Source organism: Bombus pyrosoma, linkage group LG14 (assembly GCF_014825855.1).
Source record: "Bombus pyrosoma isolate SC7728 linkage group LG14, ASM1482585v1, whole genome shotgun sequence".
Taxonomy (NCBI): Eukaryota; Metazoa; Arthropoda; class Insecta; order Hymenoptera; family Apidae; genus Bombus; species Bombus pyrosoma.
In genome coordinates, this window is record NC_057783.1 from 11224944 (window position 1) to 11245537 (window position 20594).

Sequence of the window (20594 nt, forward strand, 5' to 3'; positions counted from 1 at the left end):
CATACGTGCGAAATGATATTTTACTTTTTTCTTTACACTTATATCTATGTATAATTCTGCGAATATCACCAATAATGGAATCGAATTAATTATTCCCAAACATAAAATATAAAATCTATTTTGATCAACAAAAGTAATGTAACAGGAGAAGAGAAAATTTTCAAGCAATACAAGTTGGTCGTAGTTAGAGTAATATGTATTCAATGAGAAATTCGCTTGCGAGCAATTATTGATCAAAAAGGAACGTAGTGAAGGTGAAGGTCCAAAGGCGAAACGCAGAGTGTCAATACGCAACTGCTGTGTCTTCTCGAAATATTCCTTTGATAGCGTACTGACTTTTAACGATTGTAATCATTAAAGTGTACTAAATCTCACTACTGATTGATAATACGAGTTGCTTTGAGAAATAAGCGTCGATTTGATTATCATTTCTGTTTGAAATCAAACAAATCCCATACATTAGTTAAACTCTTGATGCATAATGTTCAACAGCTAATAAATATGCAAACGACATTTTATTTGAGTAAAGTTAAATAAATAATACAAAAATAATAATCAAAACCTCTTTAACGCAGCTTGGCATATTTATAAGATACAACATATTGTATCTATAAATTATGTATATATAAATATACAATATACAAAGTAAATTAACGTAAAAGATACAACAAATAATTCTTATGAAGTCGTAAAATACGAGTCATTGTTCATAGTAACTGATAATGTAGTAACGTATTTGAATTTTCGATAGAACGAGAATTTAAATTTACGAATACTTTAATTTTCAAGTTTGCAGCCAAATTTTACCATTTTCGTGTTTATCTTCGAATATGAAATTTCACAAACGTGTCGCATTCAAAAATATTTCCCATTTCAAAATTACGAAAATTTCGTATACGCGATACTCAGCGCCGCGCGTTGATACAATGTCACAATCCAAATTAGTCGTCGCACGCAGTTGGTGCACTTGAGTACAATTTTCAACGATGGTATTCCACACAGATTGACAACGAACCACCAACTCCGAGATTCCCTCCAATCAAGCTTTAACCAACATCTTCGCATATTAAGATTTCATAAATCTAATAACGATAATGCACTTTCCCCTGTGGAGCGGAATTCTCTTCTCTTCTCTGTTTGTAATCGACGTCGACCAACCTTCGCGATACCAATTGTCTTTCACGTTTCCCCTTGTCCGCGTTTCGGTGCAAATTACCGAAGCTTTTTATCCTTTGAAGGACTGCAGTCTTTGCGATTAGATCAAGACTGGTTTCTCTTTTTCAACTTTTCCATTCTCTTTCCTGTCCCTTCCCTTTTCCCGCTGCTTCCCATTTACTTCTTTTTTTTGTCTTTTGCTTTGATTTCGCGCATTTCTTCTTCTTTTTATTTCCTCCTTTTTCTTTCCGATGGTTACCCTGTTATCCTTCCAAGAACTTCCTCATTCTATTCCTCTTTAACTTTTGAATTTTGTTCTTGCTCTCGTTTCCACCTCCCTCTGTTTAGTTTTGTTTAGACACTCTTTGTATCGGTTTTCGTTGTTTTTATGCAATGATTTTCTTCAGAGAGCAATGAATTGTGTAATGAAATGTTAACTACGATAGGAAATGTACAAAAGAAGAAAGCGATATCTCGATCCTTCTTTGTTCGTAGTCGCCGGTAATTAATTTAAGTCACAATGCCATATTTAAAAAGGATAGCGTAAAGCTGGATTTATATTAGTCCAGTCGCTGGATCGAGCGATTGCATTCCAGTGGTTTGCCTATAAATCGGTCGATATCCATTATTGCGGACTTTCGATTCAATCGTTTGACTGGACTACATCCTGGAATGATGCATTGTACTAGAATAAAAACACTGTTTACATTAGTACGATTGCAATCCAATGCTGGATTGGATCACTGGATTGGAATGCTACTGGACTAATGCGAACTGGAGTGATGGTTAATTCCCATTTTCTTTAATTTACGTATAGTCAAAAGTCACGGTTCTTTTATTTCTTTTTCATTTAGGAACAAGCGAATTAAGTTCTTTGAGAATTGAACGATAACAAAGTACCACTTATTTCTCTAGGCTCTTGTTCCACTTGTCTTTGTCTTCTCTTTTTTTCTACCACTTTCAACCAATTTTCCCATCTTCTTCACGCATCCGCTCTTTCCATTTTCTTTTGTTTTTATCTCTTCTGAGCCTTCTCCATCTGTTTCCTCGACTTTCCATTAACTTCCAGCGTACGCTGTCCTTCCATCTCTTTTTATTTCCATTTTTCACCAATCATTTTTTCCGATCATCTTCAACAATCGTTCCTCTAGTCTGTCACTTGGTCGTTTCCTCTCTTCACATATTCTCCTTTCACGCACCACCTTTCTGTATTCTTTACTTTGCTATTCTAAACTTTTTATTTCCTTTACTTTTTCGTCTCAGCTTATTACTAAGTTTCACTTTTCAGGACGTCTCGACGTCTCCGTTATTTCGTTTACGCTTTTCCCTTAAATATTCTTCGCTTTTACAAATCTTATTGTACCTACCACTTTACTGGTAGTTCACTCTATTATGTCATAGCGTTTTCATCCATTATATACATATCTATTCTATGGCTGACTGTCCTTCTAACTTTGTCGAATAAGTTTTTGCACTTTCCCTTCTCCTCTTTTCATTAACTCTCTTTAATTTTCTTTCTTTCGCATATCTACAATTTTACCAGATCTTTTTAGACGATAGTATCTTCACTCGTCACTCGCTTATTTCTTTTTTCTTTGTATTTATATCTCCCTTCCTCAAAATCGTTTGTTTTATGATCCTTAGCCCTACTGGTATCTCTATCTTTATCTCTATCGTTATTTATCACACTCTTCCATTTTCGTCGTATCATACTATCACCCTCACCTTTCGCCTCCAAGACTCGACTTCTTTCACTTCTTCTTTTTCTACTTTGGCCCTCCTCCTAGCCCTCTTCTTACCCTTCTTTCTTTGTCGATCATTTCGATCATTACTTGCCCATTCTCTCCATCCTCTTATTTTTCTCTCGCTACGACTTACAGACTTCCTACCTTACCTACAGACTTTGGCAAATCAATCAATTAGAAAGATATCAGTTTGACATAATTAGTCGTTTCGATTATTTTATTATTCCTACTCTAAAAATAACATAAAAGGAAATTAACTTTACTTCATGCTACGAGATAACAGAATCAGAATGTGATTTGAGAGATTATTTCGAGGAATATGTATTTGAGTACAAAATATCAAATAAGATAGCTTAACAATGAAATAATTCTAAGAATAACAGTTTGCTTATTAAAATAGTGTAACGCGTAATAACATTTACTGTTATTATTACTACATTTACTATTATTATTTAATAACTTCCAAACAATTTTACTGATATAATGACCCACGATTTTGCTATACCGGGCTTTCGCGAGCGTATTTCAAACGTGGTCCAACGCCTTCTCGAAGTGGTCTCCCTTTCCTACCTTTTACACCCTCCGTTAGTTTCATTCTCGCCAACGTGACGGTCCTCCCTCTCTCGTGGCCGCGTGTTACTCTTCGTCACTCCTGCGCTCCAGCGCTCCAGCGAGCTTGCGCGCCTCATCCTGTACAGAAGAGACCTCCTCGACGAAGGAGGACCACCGTCAGGATTCCGATCAGTTTACCGGCATCCCTCAGTCCGTACGTACGCGTCTGCTACCAACGATCCGCGTGCCGTTGATCACGTGCATCCACGCAAGACGCCGATTCTCGCCGACTCTCACCGAGGCGACCGTGCTACCGTGCAAGCAAATAGGAAGAGAGACAGAGACAGAGAGAGAGAGAGAGAGAGAGAGAGAGTCCTTGGTTAGTTTTCACACAGGATTCAGGATGTTGGAGAAGTTTCCACATCCGAGGAATACCGACTCGCAATCCTCTGGGAGACCTTGAGAAACTTCTTCGAGGATAACGGTGCAGGTTTGAGATAAATTCATTTAGTCGGATCAGTCTGGTCCCCTTTATTTCACGCGTGAAATCTAGAAAGGGGCCGTCATTTTTGCATATTGAAGGAAGATCTCCGCGTGTTCGTCGTATGTACATACGTGCAAACACAGTTCACTTTGTGACGAGTTGTTGACAACGAGGACGGGATGAATTTTCTAGGTTCGTTCAGGGGAATGTTTTTATATTCGAGGTAACTCTAAGATTCTGTGAATCGATACATAACGATGGAGATCGATGGAGCTGAAGATTTACGTAAGTTTCATCGAACCTCGTACGGAACTCCGTCTCCATGCTGATAACTCGATTGCGGTGGTGTTAATGGAAGGCTGATCGGGAATGAGGAAACCATCCAACGTTTCACCGTAAGTAAATTAACGCGTACAGAGAAAGAAAGAGATAGATAGATACATAGAAATAGAGAGAAATAGAGAGAGAGAGAGAGAGACAGACAGACAGACAGACAAACAGAGAGGGAGAGAGAGAGACAAGCAGACAAAGAAATGCCCTTTCCGATCCGGTTTAAATATGAAGAAAAAAATTTCTTATTTCTTTATTTCGAAGTAAAACTTAGTTTGTGGTAGTCATTGGTTATTCATGTTCTAGTTGGAAACGCGCGATCTTAGTTTCCATATTCACGGTTATTCCTTGATCATTCCGTTTAACCTTTCAATGTATAGTCAGCTTCGCGTGTCATTCGTTCCATCATGCGGTTGAAACGATTTAAATCGGATACACTAAACACGAGTCATGTGTTAGTGAATCGTAAATGATAATTCAAAGTATTTTCGAACAACTGATGTTTATCAAATCCCGTATTCTTCAAAACATCTCTAGTTTTCCTGCACTATTGCGTATGGAAGACATCCTCGTTCCAAAACAACTCGGATACGGATAGATACGGATTTTAAACACACTTTTGTCAAAAATTGTCAAGTAATATTAGACGGTGGATTCCGTTGGACGGTATGTTTCGAATAGATATAGAATATAGAATATACTCGGTGTGTTTTGAATATAAAATTTTGTCTTGGAGTAGATCTATAAACCCGAGGAAAAATGTAAATAGGTTTTACTACCATTATTTAGAAGCTATTTATTTTGGTTTAAAATATTTTGCAATATCTCACAAAAATAATTATAACTACATATGTATATGTATAAGAAGATAGTAAATACCGGTTGTAGCCACTAATTTGCCGTTTTTATTAATATTTGCAAATCGATTAGAGTATTCAGATACGTAAAGGTAATAGGATACGTAAAATTAATTAGACTCGCCCAAGTTACTTTACTTTTTACGAAGCAAGAAAAAAGAAAAAGGAGAAAAGGAAAGAAAAAAAGTCTCACTAGACGATGCTCATGACTACACGGATAATATCCGTGGTTTAAACGAATCTAACAGCATTGATGTATCTAGTTGCTTTTTACGACAATTTATAATTGGAAAAACACGGGAACAAGTCAATGAATTACAGTGCAACGAAACTCGAATTTCCATCAAGAGGCCTCCCTTCGTGATTTCTCTCTACAGACTAGTTGTTTCTATCCCCACCCTACCTGGAAACTTTTAAACAAACCCATTCTTTTCGGCCAACAAAACGCGCTTGCTCGCAAGACCCTGGAAATCCGTGGGATCGTTTCGTTAATCTATAAAAGAGCGATCGCGTTAACGTTAATGAAAGCTGGACCGCGCGTCCGTGTGAAATTCATTTAATTAAAATCGCCGATTCGACGCGATACTCGACGGCTGGTGTAACGAAGTAGACTCGTGTTTCGGCAAAGAGAAGTTCTCCGGATTCTCTGAATTTTCCGAACGGACTCGAAAGATTTTCTCATTCTGTTGGATACCGGGCACGCATCTGTCGTCCCAGTTAGTTTCAACTGAACCGAAAAAAAGAAACGAGAAGCCAAAATCGCTTCCTCCTCCAAAAAAAGAATCGTAAAAAGCAAAAAAAGAGAAAGAGGAAGAAAAAAGGTTGAGGAAAAATTATTGACCTCTTATCTCTTTCGTTCAGAAGTGTGTATCGAAATGCGAGGAAACACTGGTCGTTGAGTCCTTAGTCCTTAGGCACAGAAATAAATGGCGAAAATGCCGCGAGGAATAATTGGATTGGTGCTTCTGCTCGGTATCTTCGTTATCTTTTTTAATTGAGACACATTGTACACGGAGGCACGCGCTCGCCAGGCGGGTCTGTATTTGCATGCTTGCCCAGGAAATATACGTACTAGACTGTAGACTACACAACGAAGCAAAGAGGATGGTTGGTATTGTTGTATCGGGGCCGGTTGTCGGTTCTTTGCGAAAATTAAAATTCCACGGGCAACGTAGCTGCCGCGTCTTTCGAGGCCTCTCGATCGTCTCTGTAATTTACGATAATTGAGCAATTAGTAGGAGCCCTCTAATCACGGGGGATCGCGTGAAACAATACGGGAATTGATTTACACTGCTCACGCCTCCATCAGATTTTCATGCGCTCATTTTCCTTCAAATTTTCTTGCCCTCGAGTTCGTATGTGCGTTTATTCGTGTAATCCATGTGTGCGAGAGAGAAAATACGCCAGACACAAAGACATAGAGTAAAATTTTGCAGTTCCTCGTTCCTCGCATTTCGTATTTATGCTTCGACGATTCTGAAATGTAATTCACGACACGCTGCTGTGGGTTTGTGGCTCTATGTTAACGATGGGTTCTGAATGCATTACTTTCGCAAGTTTATTCGCTTTTCGGACGCGTTTCTTCGTGTTCTCGACAGTTTCGTTGTTGAGAACGTACTTGACAGCACAGACAAATTTGTAAATATCAACGATCCAATCGTTTGTTTTTTATGGACCTAATTAACCGTGCATCGATGAAGTTATAATGTGTAGTAAATATACAGTGAAATGTGGCGAATACAATGGAACAATGCGTTTATAACGTTAAGTTGCTGTATATACAACTTACAAGGTACTCCGTCTATAATGCATATGTATAATTGGTGATACGTAATAACTGTCATTCCTACTTAAATGAAGCAGAATAGAATTATGTTCGTTCCTAAATTCAGTTCCTTTCAGTTTTCTTTCACGAGAAAAGCGAGATTTCTTTAACGCGAGTTGTGTTATATTCGAAATAGAAGGAAAAGGAATGTTTTTTAATATCGAAATCGAATATATCCATTTGAAATTGAATAACTCTATTCTCCCATCGCCAAATTATTTTTAAACATGTACAGAATCGAGGTATTTATTATAGGTGTTGTATAGTACGTATAATTAGTAAATTGAAGCTAATTAGAAAATCGATATATGTATTTGTTATATGTTCAACAGATGGCGTATTTACGTTATTGTCATTCTAATATAAATGTAAACGATTAAATAATCTAGCACTCGCTAGAATTACTGTCCGTTGTATGTAACACTTCCTACCTGTTTCTTACAATTAGTATCCATACTTGGTTATTTATTGCTAGATACTTTACTTGGCTCAATTAATTCTTTCCTTTCTTATCCTCTTCCCTACTGTTTGCGTTCCTGCCATTATCTCGTAAAAGTTTATCTATAACAAAATTGAATAAATATAATGGTTGTCCTTAACCGTATCTACGTTTGTAATCGTTCGAATAATCCTTAATTACATTAACGAAATCGGAAGATTCAGAACAATGCATCCAGTTCGTTTCGATGAAACGATGACAGGTAATTCATACAATCTATTATACAATTACCTATACTATACTAAAGACCGATAAAATTAAACGATCAAATTACACAAGCTATGTTTCAATACTCTCAATGGAAAATTTTATTTGTTTATATTCATTCGATGCAAACTACAATAAAAACAATTCTTGTTCCCAGAGAAATGGATCGCAAATGCTCGATCATTTTCCCTCGAACCGTTAATTCCGTTATTTGCTAAGAACGTCGCGTTGCCCCGTTTCTTTTTTCCATTCATTCGTTCATCCACTCGTTCATCTATTCGTTCATCCATCCGACTGCTCTGCAAGGAACAACAACCACCGCAAAAGGCCGAGGGGCGCTATGTTCGCGAGCAAAGGAATTATGTAGCTTCTACTGTTTCTACGTTCTTTGTGAATCGCTAGATCCGTTGTTCACCGATGTACAAATTCGCCTTATAAATTTTATGGCTGTTTCGTGCTCTCGGATCCCGTCCAAGCGTATTCGCGAATTTCAAATACGGTTCACAAGTTTTTCCGACGCATCCAGCATAAATCAAATTCACGATTCACTTCTTTCCAAGTGTTTTTTTCGCGACTGAGAATAATTGCCGAGGCTGTACGTTCAAACATTTAGCAGAATTTGGAAATCTTTCGTTTATGGCCGATATCGTAGCGAGGAATTTATTTATAACATATAATAACAGGACGCGTAGAACATTATGGGTCCGGGTCGTTGAAAAGTTTCATTAAAGTTCCTCGAATACAAAAGCTTTGTTTTACCGGGATAATGTTGTAATAGGAGCAAAGGAAGAAACAGCGATATTTGGTCGAAATTACCCGTCCTTGTAGGCTCGTTTAATTTTAATAGAACGAAGCTTAAAGATTCTAATATGAAATTGTCATTTCAAAGGATTACGATCGATAAATTGGGAAACTTCAATGTAGGAGAAGCAGCAAGAAACAAAGACGAATCATTATTACACCAGAAGCATAGAAAGCCGAAAAGTAACTCAACTTGAAAACTTTCTTATCCCGAGACTAGTAGAACACATGAATCCCTCTAACCAACGCATTGCAACGTCCAGAGGAACACCATCGAAACAAGGGGATCGAAAGAAAAGCAGCAGCTAGCTACGATTTCACGTTCCTGCACACGTTCACCAAGTTTTCTCGGCAAATTTCTGAAGCGAAACCGGTCGATTATTCGCAAGGACAACGTGCTTACTAGAACCCACTATACTAGGCAACGAAGAAAGAAAGAAAGACCAGCAAGACGGGATAGCAAATAAAAAACTTTCTCTGCAGCAAAATTTCGCGATTCGTTGAACTCTCCGGAAATTCACGCCCGGTTGCAATACAAACTGTGAAAAAAAAGACTTTCCTTCTACATCTATTCGGTTCACTGGTAATGAGCAGTTAATTCCTTTTTCTCTAGGCTACGTGCATGACCCACTGTTTCGAACTAACAAGTTAAATTGCGTTGTGGTTTATGGTTTTTCTGCTCGTGGAACGAGTACCGATAGTACCAGTCAAAGACCAATATGTATTCTTCCTTTAGATTTAAATAGCTCATCTTAATTTGTACGTGTGTAATACCAATTATAACAATGAAAGTTGTATTAGGATATGAATTTTAGGTTCTTCCGTGTAGGGAACTATCTACTTTCCACCTAATTCAGTCCGTTACATTTAGTGTTGCACCAATTGCAAACAATAATTTTGTAAGAATAATATATTCCATTTTGTTGTTTTGTAACGCGTTCATACTTTCACTGATCTACGGGTATACGCGTTGCTGTTCTTTCTGTCTATTTCTGATCATGGATCGGAAAAATCGTGACGATGCTTTGCCTTTGATGTTCTCGTCGATCCTTTATTCCATTCGATAGTTATTTGCATAAATATCTCGCGTCCGAATGAAGCAGCGTAGCATGGCGGATACTTGAATATCATTGTCAAGTTTTAATGATATGGAAATAATATTTTATTATTGTATAAAGAAGAATGTAAAAAAAGGTTTCCCTCGCTTCTTATCTTAATCGAGTAGTTTGTTAAATTTGAACGAACAGCAGGTGTTGCTGGATATTTAATTTGATGTTACAGCAATTGTCAAGAGTGTCGGGGATACCAAGATCGTTAGTCCGAGTGTTTTCAATTTTTTAAACTACACAAAATTTCTTATTGCCGTTACAATAAATCTTTGATCGGTATGGATGGTTCGTATATCAATTTTCATGATAATTTGGCTTGGACCGAGTTACTTAATTCCAGAACATTTGTTACTACTTTCAATTTTTATTCCGTACTTTATGTGACAAAGAGTACCATCGTTCAAAGAAATCACCTACGTTTATTCATACAGGTATGTGTACTTTTAATACCAAAATCTAATTCGATTTATACTTTTTATTGATATGATACTTTTTATTTGATAATTCTGTTGAACGAAACACTTATAAGCTATTAGCGTCCTTATTTTCCCACACACGAATCATTCACAACTGGTATTACAATAAAAATCTCGATTTTCCAAACTTTCCTCTCAATTCAGCGTATATTTTGCACAACAAATATAATCTGATGCAGTATCTCGCTGAATCCGATATGTTGGCAAAAGCCTGCACTTAATTGTATTGTTCTGAAAATTAGCTGTCCTTGGTCACTATTACACACTTGTGGAGCGTACAAAGAGAACGGGAGAGAGGGAGAAGAAAGAAGCTATAGTTCTATCATATTTCAAATAAATAGCTGAAACAGATTATCGAGTCGACGTACTCCCAAAGACGACCAGGATGAAACCGCGTGTTCACGTCCAGGAAACTCGATTCCTTTAAGCTCGTTATTCGTGCCCGTTGTTATTCTCATTGCAGGCCCACGATTTATCTCAGCGCCCGTTTACCCACTATTTTGCGGACACACGAGAAACAACGTTCAGAAAGAATAACAGAAACAAGAAGGAGCATTTACCTTTCTTTTTGTAATTCCCCAAAATGCCCTCCCGTGTAATAATTATTTAGCAACCTTGTTTTTCGGGGCCATGGGTAAGAAACATCATTTCGTTACTGTTAAGCCCGTTGGGCAAATATATGGGTCGAATCATCACGATGTAATACCTTAAACGATTTCTTTATTACTAAAATTGTCTGGAGAGATTTGCCGGAAATACGATATGTATATATCTGTGAAACATAGAGTTCTCCCAATTCTTCAAACTCTTTACTTCATTTTTTAATATTTTTGAAATAATTATATATATGAATTATATATGAATTACATAGATAATAATTTATATTAATAACAAGATAATAGACATAAACAGAATATTAAGATATATATATAAAAAGATTAAAATGTAATTGATATGCTTAGTTAAAATTAAATGTCCCTCTCCCTCAAAACAAGAAGAAATTCTAAATTGTTCAAACACACAAAAGAGAATCTCTTTGTTTCTTTCTTTCAAAGCCCTACTTAACGTAAACCCTTTAGCTAAACTATACTGAAATATCGTGTATAGGGACATTGACTGTTAGGAAACGAAAAAATTTCGAGATTCATTCATTACACTTCGGTTGTTACCATCACACTTGTGCCACATATATTTCTGTGAGATATGAAGCGTGGAGACCAGTCGTAACCGTTTCGGACAGTGAGAACATTTTTCTAGCGTATTAAAGGCCAGGAATGCAGCGAACACTAAGGAATTCCAACTTCGTTTCCGAGCTTACTGTTTATCGACGAAAAAACAAAAAATAAAATAGCGGAAGTTAGGGGGAAGGAGGGAGGGGAACAGAAGGGGACGAAGGTAGCAAGAGAAAGTTCCACGAGCGCAATTGTGATTCATGTTTATTATATACATAAAAACGTTAATAACGTTGGAACCGCGAGAATGGAGCTGGTTTCGCAGGGAAATGAATAACGATAGCGAATCGGTATCTTTCGATATTCATATATTAGGAAAGAACGCTTTCCGGAGTTGCGGCACTTTCAGCTTTTGCAAAAGCTTCTTGCCTCTTTTCCATCTTTCTTTTTCTTTTTCCTACTTTTCCACCGACCGAAAAGAAGAAAGACGAAATGTTTGATAAACGGGATTCGTTTAATCGTGTGCACACTAATTTCTTCGGCGAATTATGCCTGCGGCATGCGAGAAACTCGATTACCTTATCATGAGTCATAATTATAGTGCTTAGACAGTTCATTGAAACATAATTAAGGTTCTGATTGTAAGACAGGAAACTACGTAAACAAAAGAGAACGATAAAAGATCGGGGTGAATCGTAATTCAAAACAAGTCATTACAAAATTATTTGTTATAGATAAATAAATAAATACAGAAATAAATTTTTAGTTATAATAAAATAACATTTGTTTCCATTTTTGCTTCCCTTCCCTTCCCATCTCTTGTTATTCTCCTTTTTTCGTCACGATTTTTTGTGCATTTTTCTTCTTTTTAGGAAATTAAACTAAATTTGAAAAATTATTTTTTTGTTGAATGTATACTTCTGATAGACAAATTTATCTTTCAATCCAAGGTGTTCTGTTACCTTCAAAAAATTAGTTCCGAGAACTCGAGAAAGAATTTTTGTAATTATGCAGAGCGCAAGTTCTCTCCTGGGAAAGTTCAGAATAATTTTTTAGCTTGCCAACGTTCAAGGAAACCAAGTGATTTTCAATCTGAAGTTTATTCAATTACAAAACGTTCTTTAAAATTTAAAGGGTTTGGTACATTGCATTACTTTTTAACTATACAAAAAATCTTCCTAAATCTTAGTAAACCATTAAAAATTGTATTTTCTTCGCTACTATCGCTATTTTAAAAATGCGAAACAAATCTCCCATTTGTTTAACAGAGTAATTAATATCATTTAATAAAATACCTAAATTCATATTTTAGAATCATATTTACAAAGGCTTCGACGTAAACATAATCCTTCAAATCGGACTATATATTTCAATAATATTATTACCCATTTATAATGTATTTATTTTGAGATGCGTTCAACGATACAATATACATGCGTATGAAGTGTACGTTTGAATAATAAATGTCACGTGTCAAGTTTGGTTGATATAAAAATTCGCACATGATGTAAAAGTTAAATCGAAATTGAAGCAATGTTAATCATACTGAGAAATCACAGAAGGTATTTCTAACTGATGTTACCGAGACAAATTCAGGTGGAAACAAAATTAAATTGATTTTTAAAACGAAACATAGATTGATGTCAGAAACCGACACTAATTTTACCAGTATTGATGCTATAAGTATTGCGTTGGATAGTGGCCAGGATTTATGGTTATTGCAATGACCCTTAATACTTATGAGTAGTTTGGCTGCATAGCCCTCATAACTCTTACCAGAAGCAAACGTTGCTAATTTTCTTGCTCGTCTACCGCTGCTTAGATTGTCTTGTGCCACCAACCTACTCTCATTTCCGTAAAAACGTAAATTATACCGACGAAAGGTGAGATCATCGTTTTCATTCTTATCTGCCGTGCCACTCGCCCTCGACTTTAGGGGTTGATTCACGCGTGTTAGTGGCAATTGCGCTTAAGCGATCCTTCGTTTGTTCGCTTTAACGTGGTTCATTCTTAACCGTTTCGGTAACTCAACCACCAAATACAAATTTAAATTATCACTAGTCTCTATGACAGCTACATTCGTTCACTTTCGAAATCGATCATGCCAAACTTCTTTAAACCAACAGACAACTTCAAAAATATAGATCAAGCATTGCGCAGAGAGAACAACTGTTGAATTCTATCTGTTCGATTTCCATCATTGGCAGTTTAATCTTTCCAAACTTATTTGAATTTGTAGATTCATTACCTAATAGATTAAAATATATCGATACTGACAATTTAAAAACTTCCTTTCCACAACTTTGTATTTTTAACATTTCACAAAACAAATCGTTCAATGACTTTTGAAATATGTACGAAATCTAAACGATGGAGATTGACAACGGAAAAAGAAGTTTAGATTACAAATGTATCTTCTGAATTAAAATTAGAGCTATTATATAATCTACAAGAACTTTTCAAAAAAGATAATTGTCTAATTAATTTCGCGTAATGAGTCGTTAATAAGACGTTTCTTCTAGGTTAATAGTGAATATAACCACTTAGCAAGGAATATGCGTTGTTTGCAGAAGGTGTATTAGAATTTCGTGATGTCGAGTTTGGAGTATTAATTTCACGACCGTGTCCGTTACGCTTAGAAATAATTGTTACGGGCAACCAAATTGTTTAGAACCAAGTTAAAAATATATAAAATTCAGCGAGAAAGAAGGGCGGACGGTGGAGATTTTGATGAAAGCGAGAAGAGAAGAAAATTGCAAACACTCGGTCACTCGTATACAAGAAAAACTGAATTTTTTATGTTATATTAAAAGAAAGAAATAAATAATGACTTGGTTATAGATTATTAAAAACTTACTAATAATTTGATACTTGGGGAAAATGTGATATTATTTGTATGTAACATTTTTACGATAAAAGTTGAAGATATAGACGAAAATAAAATGTCGACCAACAATAAGGTTTTCATTCAATTTTCATTACAAATTCTCAGCACAACCAATATCCCAAAAAAATGCAATAGCAAAGGAGCTATTTGAGTTTTTAGTTTCCATATCAGTGGCCACAAAATCGACATTAGTTTACCACGATTTCTGCCGTTATATATTGTAATTTCGGATGTATTTTAATCTCGTTAATTGCACCGATAATGTCGTAATCAGAGGATCGCAATTAATAACGACTATAAAACGAAACTTATCAAACGCGATCAATTTTTCTCCCTTTCCTAACAGCGAAATAATATAGATTCGATACACGAGCAAATACCCGATATTAGTTGTTAATTTTCCAACGATACTGCTACAAAAGACGGTACGTAACAGCATTTGATATCGATATATTGCTATGATCGACGTCATTCGTGATATAATTTGTGGTATTTCCGTTATTCGCTTGAACACGTGTACCACCGAGTAAATTATATATAATGCACGGATTCGTGAAATTATTTCCATGGCTTTCCTATTCGTTAGATATATTTTCCTCCCTTTTTCCCATTTTTCTAAATAACTTTCTTGGTGGCACATCACGTTTTAGTTTCTAAACATTTGAATTTTCATACGTATATTTAGACCATCTGTTTGAATAACAAAATTTCCGTGGAGAGTTTCCAACTTTTTAATAGGTCTAAGGCAGTACACTGTGTGTGATTTGTAATCACGATGTAAATTGAGCGTCGTGTCAACTATAACTAACATCAAAAACTGGAGAAATTATATTATAACTGAAATTTTTTGTGTTTTATAAATCTTTAGAAAATTTTCCTCGTAATCGTGGATGGTCTCGAGCGATTATATCGAGCGATATCGAGATATGTACTCTCGTTGAAACTTCGACACAATTGTACAAAACGTAATATTTCGTCGCGTTGATAAATTCGCCAGGTGAAGATAACAAAGATAGTATGAAGGTTGAACCACTTATGTTCACATTTATGGCCATTCTGTGAGACACATTGGCAAGCTACAGTTGATTTTCCTCACCGCGTTTTTCTTAGGCGATGCTTTCGTTCCTTTTACCGAATTTTCCATCAACCTTTATTCTTTCTTTTATTTTCAATCTTTTGCTATCGATTTTTACGAATATAATAAGTAACTTCAACTTTTCTTGTATTTCACGTTCAATTTTTGATAATAATAAAACTCAAATGTAAAAATAGACGACAACGAATAGCTGAAACAAATACTTTTATCGATTTGCTAACTATACCATTATAAATATGGAATACTATGGAAGAGATACAAATTAATTTTTCATATGTAATTTCAATCGAGGCGGTCGAAGCCGTTTTCTACTCGCATAAATGATTATTGTAACTTTATTTCTAATTAAAGTCACGAGAAATGATAAATAATAGCAATAATTTATAAAACTAAAATATTCTTAATCGAATGCCGATTGAAGAATAGATTTGCATGAATTTGCTTAATCCAGAATCGGATCCATTTTAACCTAAGTCTCTTTCATTAAATCGCGATTGATGAAAGATACAACATAAATAAATAATTTTGCTTACATTAATCGAATATTTGGAAAATTTTTATGACTTTCAATGGAAGGTATCGATATAATCTGATTTCCAAATTAAATTTATTAAAGTGCTGCATACGTAATGCGATTTGTGCAATAGAGAGCAAAGTAATAAATGTAAGATAGTTGATTGCCATATTTCTGCTAAGTTCATAATATGTAGGTCCGTCGCTATAAATTCAATTTTCCTTGTCAAAATAAACACATAACTTGTGGGATGATTTAACAGATCATTCTAAAGAATCATTGTATTTTTGACCAGTCCCGGAGAGATGCGATCGCGAGGAAGCGCGTCAATGGGAGTCGTAAATTCCCGTTACGATTATAATAATCGACGCCACGAACAGATCAATTCCCTTATTTCTTTTGGAATAATAGGGGTGGTTGATGTGGTATAACACTGCGATTAACAAGTTATAATATCTATATTTCCAATAACTTAGTACAAGAAAGAGTTACGCCGTTTCGTAAAGTGTAAGTGTCGTAGACGAATGTTTGACGGGTGAAGACCCGATAGAGAGACCCTGACTGTTCTCAGGTTAGAAAATCAATGTAGATATGCTGACTGATCTATAGGCGCGTTCGAGTCCGAGGAGATATGTTGACTGTCCTGTCGTTGTAGAATAAGTCCCGAGCAGTTGAATGTAGTAATGTAGTAGAAGCAGTCCGAGATGTTGACTGATGAGTAGGTGACTTGCCAGTGAAGTCCGATGATGATGTTGTCGCTAAGGAAAACTCTTGTTCGGTGATGATCGCCCCACCACTGGTCGCTTGCGGGAGGAATCCTGGGAAACATGGGAAAACCCAAATTTCCCCTATTTTTACCTGATCGAGCAATAACCATAAGTAACTTCCTAGGTCGAAGCTGTTTTATGCCAATTGACGGCAATACTTAATGGACTTAACGGCAATTCAGGAAGCCTCGTTTTATGGCCGTTCCTTAGGCTTATTGCGACCCGCTTAATTTTATATACACAGCTTATGGACGCCTGGACCGCAGAAAGTCACCGAATGTAACAACCATATTTCCCTTCATTATCTTTTTTCTAGTTTACATTAACAAATTGTAAGAGTCTCCATTATTCCACCAAAATAAATTCCATTAATGGGTATAAGTTACATGTTTGCATACAGTGTGCAGCGTGGCGAAACGATAAAGAATTTTTCCAAGATTTATGGGAAACGGTACATACACATATGTGCGGCGGCACTCGACAGTACAAATACCGCCACTCGACACTAACAATCAACGGACGACGGCAGCGCAGTGGTTAGCGCCTTACGCGGTTAGGTTACGAACGTTCGGAACTTGGGATTCGAATCCCGGCGATCGAAGTCCGATTTTTCTTTCACGATTCTTAAATAGGAAGAAAATACAGCAGTACCGCAGCAGACATTCTACAACCAGCAGCTACTAATATCACGGACAACATATACACCTCATATGTATAAAAGCTGCGATTTATATCTCTGAACTTAGACGCAAAGAGAACGTGTAGAAAACCGCGTGCTTGCGAAGGAATAGTCGACAATGACCTGTCGTCATGGTAAATAAAGACCCTTAACGTTGAAAGCCATTTTGTCAATATGCATTTATCCAATTTAAATGCTACACGGATACATTCGTTCTACACGAATTATACTTTTCTTATTTTTTATTTTTATTCTATAATATTTTTTTATTATTCTATTTAGTTTTTAAAATATGTAAACGAAGTCATTAAAAAGTAGTATATCCTGTTGTGGAAATTGAAATCAGATGCAGCATTTGATAAAGGATTAGTAAGTTATATTGTTTAGTAAGTTATATAAAAGGTTTTCATTTTCCTCTGCTTGTTGTGATATTGTCCAATGCTTTTTGTAAACGATCGATGCAAAATTCAACAACAAGCTCGTACTTCTACACAAGTTCTCGTTACCTAAATACATTTCCACCTTTCCCTCCGGAAAATTTGATTCCCTACAATTTTCCCTGACATTTGGGCGAATTCGAAATAGAGTTCACTGCTAGAGCAGAAGTGTAAAAGTAAGTAAGAGGAAGAGGAAGAAGGATAAAAAAAGCATCTTACGGCATCGGAACGCTTTTTTCCATTTTTACGATTGCCGGAAACGGAGCGGGCGAAAGGACGTGACTGTCAGTACAAAGTTTCAAGGCGTGCGTGTTACAAAGAGCTCCAACCGAGAACCCGAACAAAACCTCAATGGATAAGGATCTGGAGAACTGTCAAATTTTCTTCGCCAAACTTCCTGTGGAGATGCTCTTGAAATAATATAAGCCAGAATTTTCCTGTCTGTATAACGAATGATTTAACTTTCGACCTATTTCGTACGAGCTTTGTCAAAGGAACTAACATAAACCGCACCGCTGAAACTCATCAACGTACTATTGATATACAAAAAAAGAATTCAAAAATTATTTTTGCTACAAAACCATTATTAGCGCAATTTAAGTAATTGGTGGGACTGTCAATGACGAATGAAAGTTTTCGATGCGAAGACTTTCTTTACTTCAATTTAGCTGTTCGAGTGACTTCCTTAAGCAGACAATCTTCTTCCGCGGAAAAGTCCTATTTAGCAAAAGATTAGTCGGAACTTGGAAGAATTTTCTCTAACTCTTTTCTTCATTCCACGATTGAATCTCTTAACTCTTTCTGTATTCGGTATTCCTCTTCTATGAACCATATACTTAGATAGTACGCTACTTCAAACACAAAAATTAACGTATCAGTAATAATCAATTTGAGGTCTATCCAGAATTACCTTCCACGCGTTAGAAGCAAAGTTATAACGCTATCCCAAAGCGAAGAGATGACTCGACTAAATCCACGTAGTAAAATATTAAGTGGGTTGCTTTTAAAACAGACGCAAGTTGATTGTAGCAAGCTCGGCTGTCATAAAAGGTAAAAACCAAGTCACATGGCCTCATACTTCTGGCCAATAGTATACGAGGAGGCGAATAACTACGATGTCGGAGAGGAATTCTTCTTCAAATATTTACAGCGAAATGTGGACGTATCCTAACTTGGATCGACTTCGACATTAGGAGAATATACAGGCTGACGTGGAAAAGAGGAATCGCGAGAGTTTAATAAGGATCAAGCCCATAATTTACCGCGTCAGACATTCTGACTCTGATAAAATTGCAAATGGAAAAAACTGACCTGATTATGAAGGATTAAATATCGAATCGCACTGCGAATGCGATCCAACGTTCGAAACGATTCGAGTATTTTCAAACATGATCCTCCGTCACTACTAGGTTTTAGTCCGTATTTCTCTTTATTTCCAGATTTTCACAATTTTGATACATTTTTCTTTTCATCTTCATGCTCTATGCATATCGAAATATATGCACAAAGGATCAACTTTCTTCCCTATTTTTGGAGTAATTCAAGAATAAGAATATCATGAACAGAATCCTACATAGGATCATATACCAAATGTTTAAATTAAATGGAAAAATTCTACGAATAATAAACATAATGTTCTTACTCTACGTCAATTTTCTCTATAGGTGCTAGTAAGTTTCATAGAATATTTAATTGTAATTATTTTACTGCAAATACGTGAGCTTGAACAACCTTTTTACAAAGCACACCGTTTTGCAGAAATTCCTTAGAAATGTTTTTGCTAAATGTCATCCTAGCAAACTTAACGTTGCAAACATTTATCATAAAATACGACCTCATTGCTCAGTTGGAATTCAAAGATAAGTATGTATATAGAAAGTCACATATATAGCCTCATGTGAGGATCCACGAAAAGAGGCAATACAATGTTCTACTTTAGGCACGTTTTCATCATTTAGCAAATTTTCATCATTTTAGAGAACAGAACAATGAAGAGAATGCTGTCCTACAGAATTTAAACGTTAATCGGCTCAGCTTTAATTAATATGTATCCATTAATCTTTTTACTATATAGAAGTAGGTAATTTTTTATTCTTTCTCTATACTTCCCCTTCCGTATATGTTCTGGTCGAGGTAATGCATCGAAACCAATATAGCTGTTCTTTTTCTGATTTTCTAAAGGAGGAATCACATTATTCGTCTTGTCGTTCAAAAAATTCCCAAGAATTACAAAGTGGAAGGATAATCTAGATGAAGGAATAAATTCTCTTCCTATGAATCTCGATAAATGAATCTCACGTAGCGCCCTCGCTCTTAAATTACTTGATTCTTACGAAGTACGTACGAACACTTGATAATTCTTGATTCTATTCGCATCAACATCGGGATTGATTGCACTCCGGTGCCGCATATTCTGACGAATGCGATAATCGCTCTGAAGCGATGCACACTTGAATCCAATACTAGCCGAGCTTGCTGTGTCACAGAAATTCAACGCGCAACAACGGCAGTTTGCGTTGTCCATCCTATGTTTTCTACGAATCGATTAAAAGATGAAACAAAAAATGTAGCATATTCCTAGACGAATTACAATTGAAAAAGATTGTTGTTATATTAAAAACGCGGACACGCTGGATCGTTTGCGCACATCGCAAATTAACGAAAAAGTTCATGTGGCGTTAATGTCAAATTTTTTAATTTGGAGATCATTTTTTGTTTGTTTTGAAGGATAGACGAACGAAAATTTTGATTGCATAAATGCGAACAAATCGCGGACGAACGAATATTATCTGTTTTTTATGCACTTGAGAGAATCAACTTCACAGATCTACAGAACTTAAGGAGAAGCATATCTACATCTGACATGTCAGAATATATTATACATAGATATATCGTCCGGTACATCTCTCGGTCTGTACTGTGATTTATTTTACGGCGACGATCTGGCGATAAACCCCTTCCCTTGTCTCATCTATAATTTCGAAAAGTCAGCAGAGTTAACA

At 36.1% G+C, this 20594-nt stretch overlaps 1 protein-coding gene across 4 annotated transcripts in view; it reads left to right on the plus strand.

The window, feature by feature from the left end:
* The first annotated feature begins 3668 nt into the window (after window positions 1–3668).
* LOC122574712 (lachesin-like) overlaps window positions 3669–20594 on the plus strand; it is an 86671-nt gene continuing 69745 nt past the window's right edge. For all 4 annotated transcript variants that reach the window (XR_006319145.1, XR_006319144.1, XM_043742621.1 and 1 more), the window contains exons 1-2: window positions 3669–3942; window positions 4129–4331. Coding sequence is in view for 2 of the 4 variants with exons in the window: in XM_043742621.1 (XP_043598556.1) it covers window positions 4306–4331 (26 nt within the window). In the remaining 2 variants the exon portion in view is untranslated. The remainder of the gene's footprint in view (window positions 3943–4128; window positions 4332–20594) is intronic.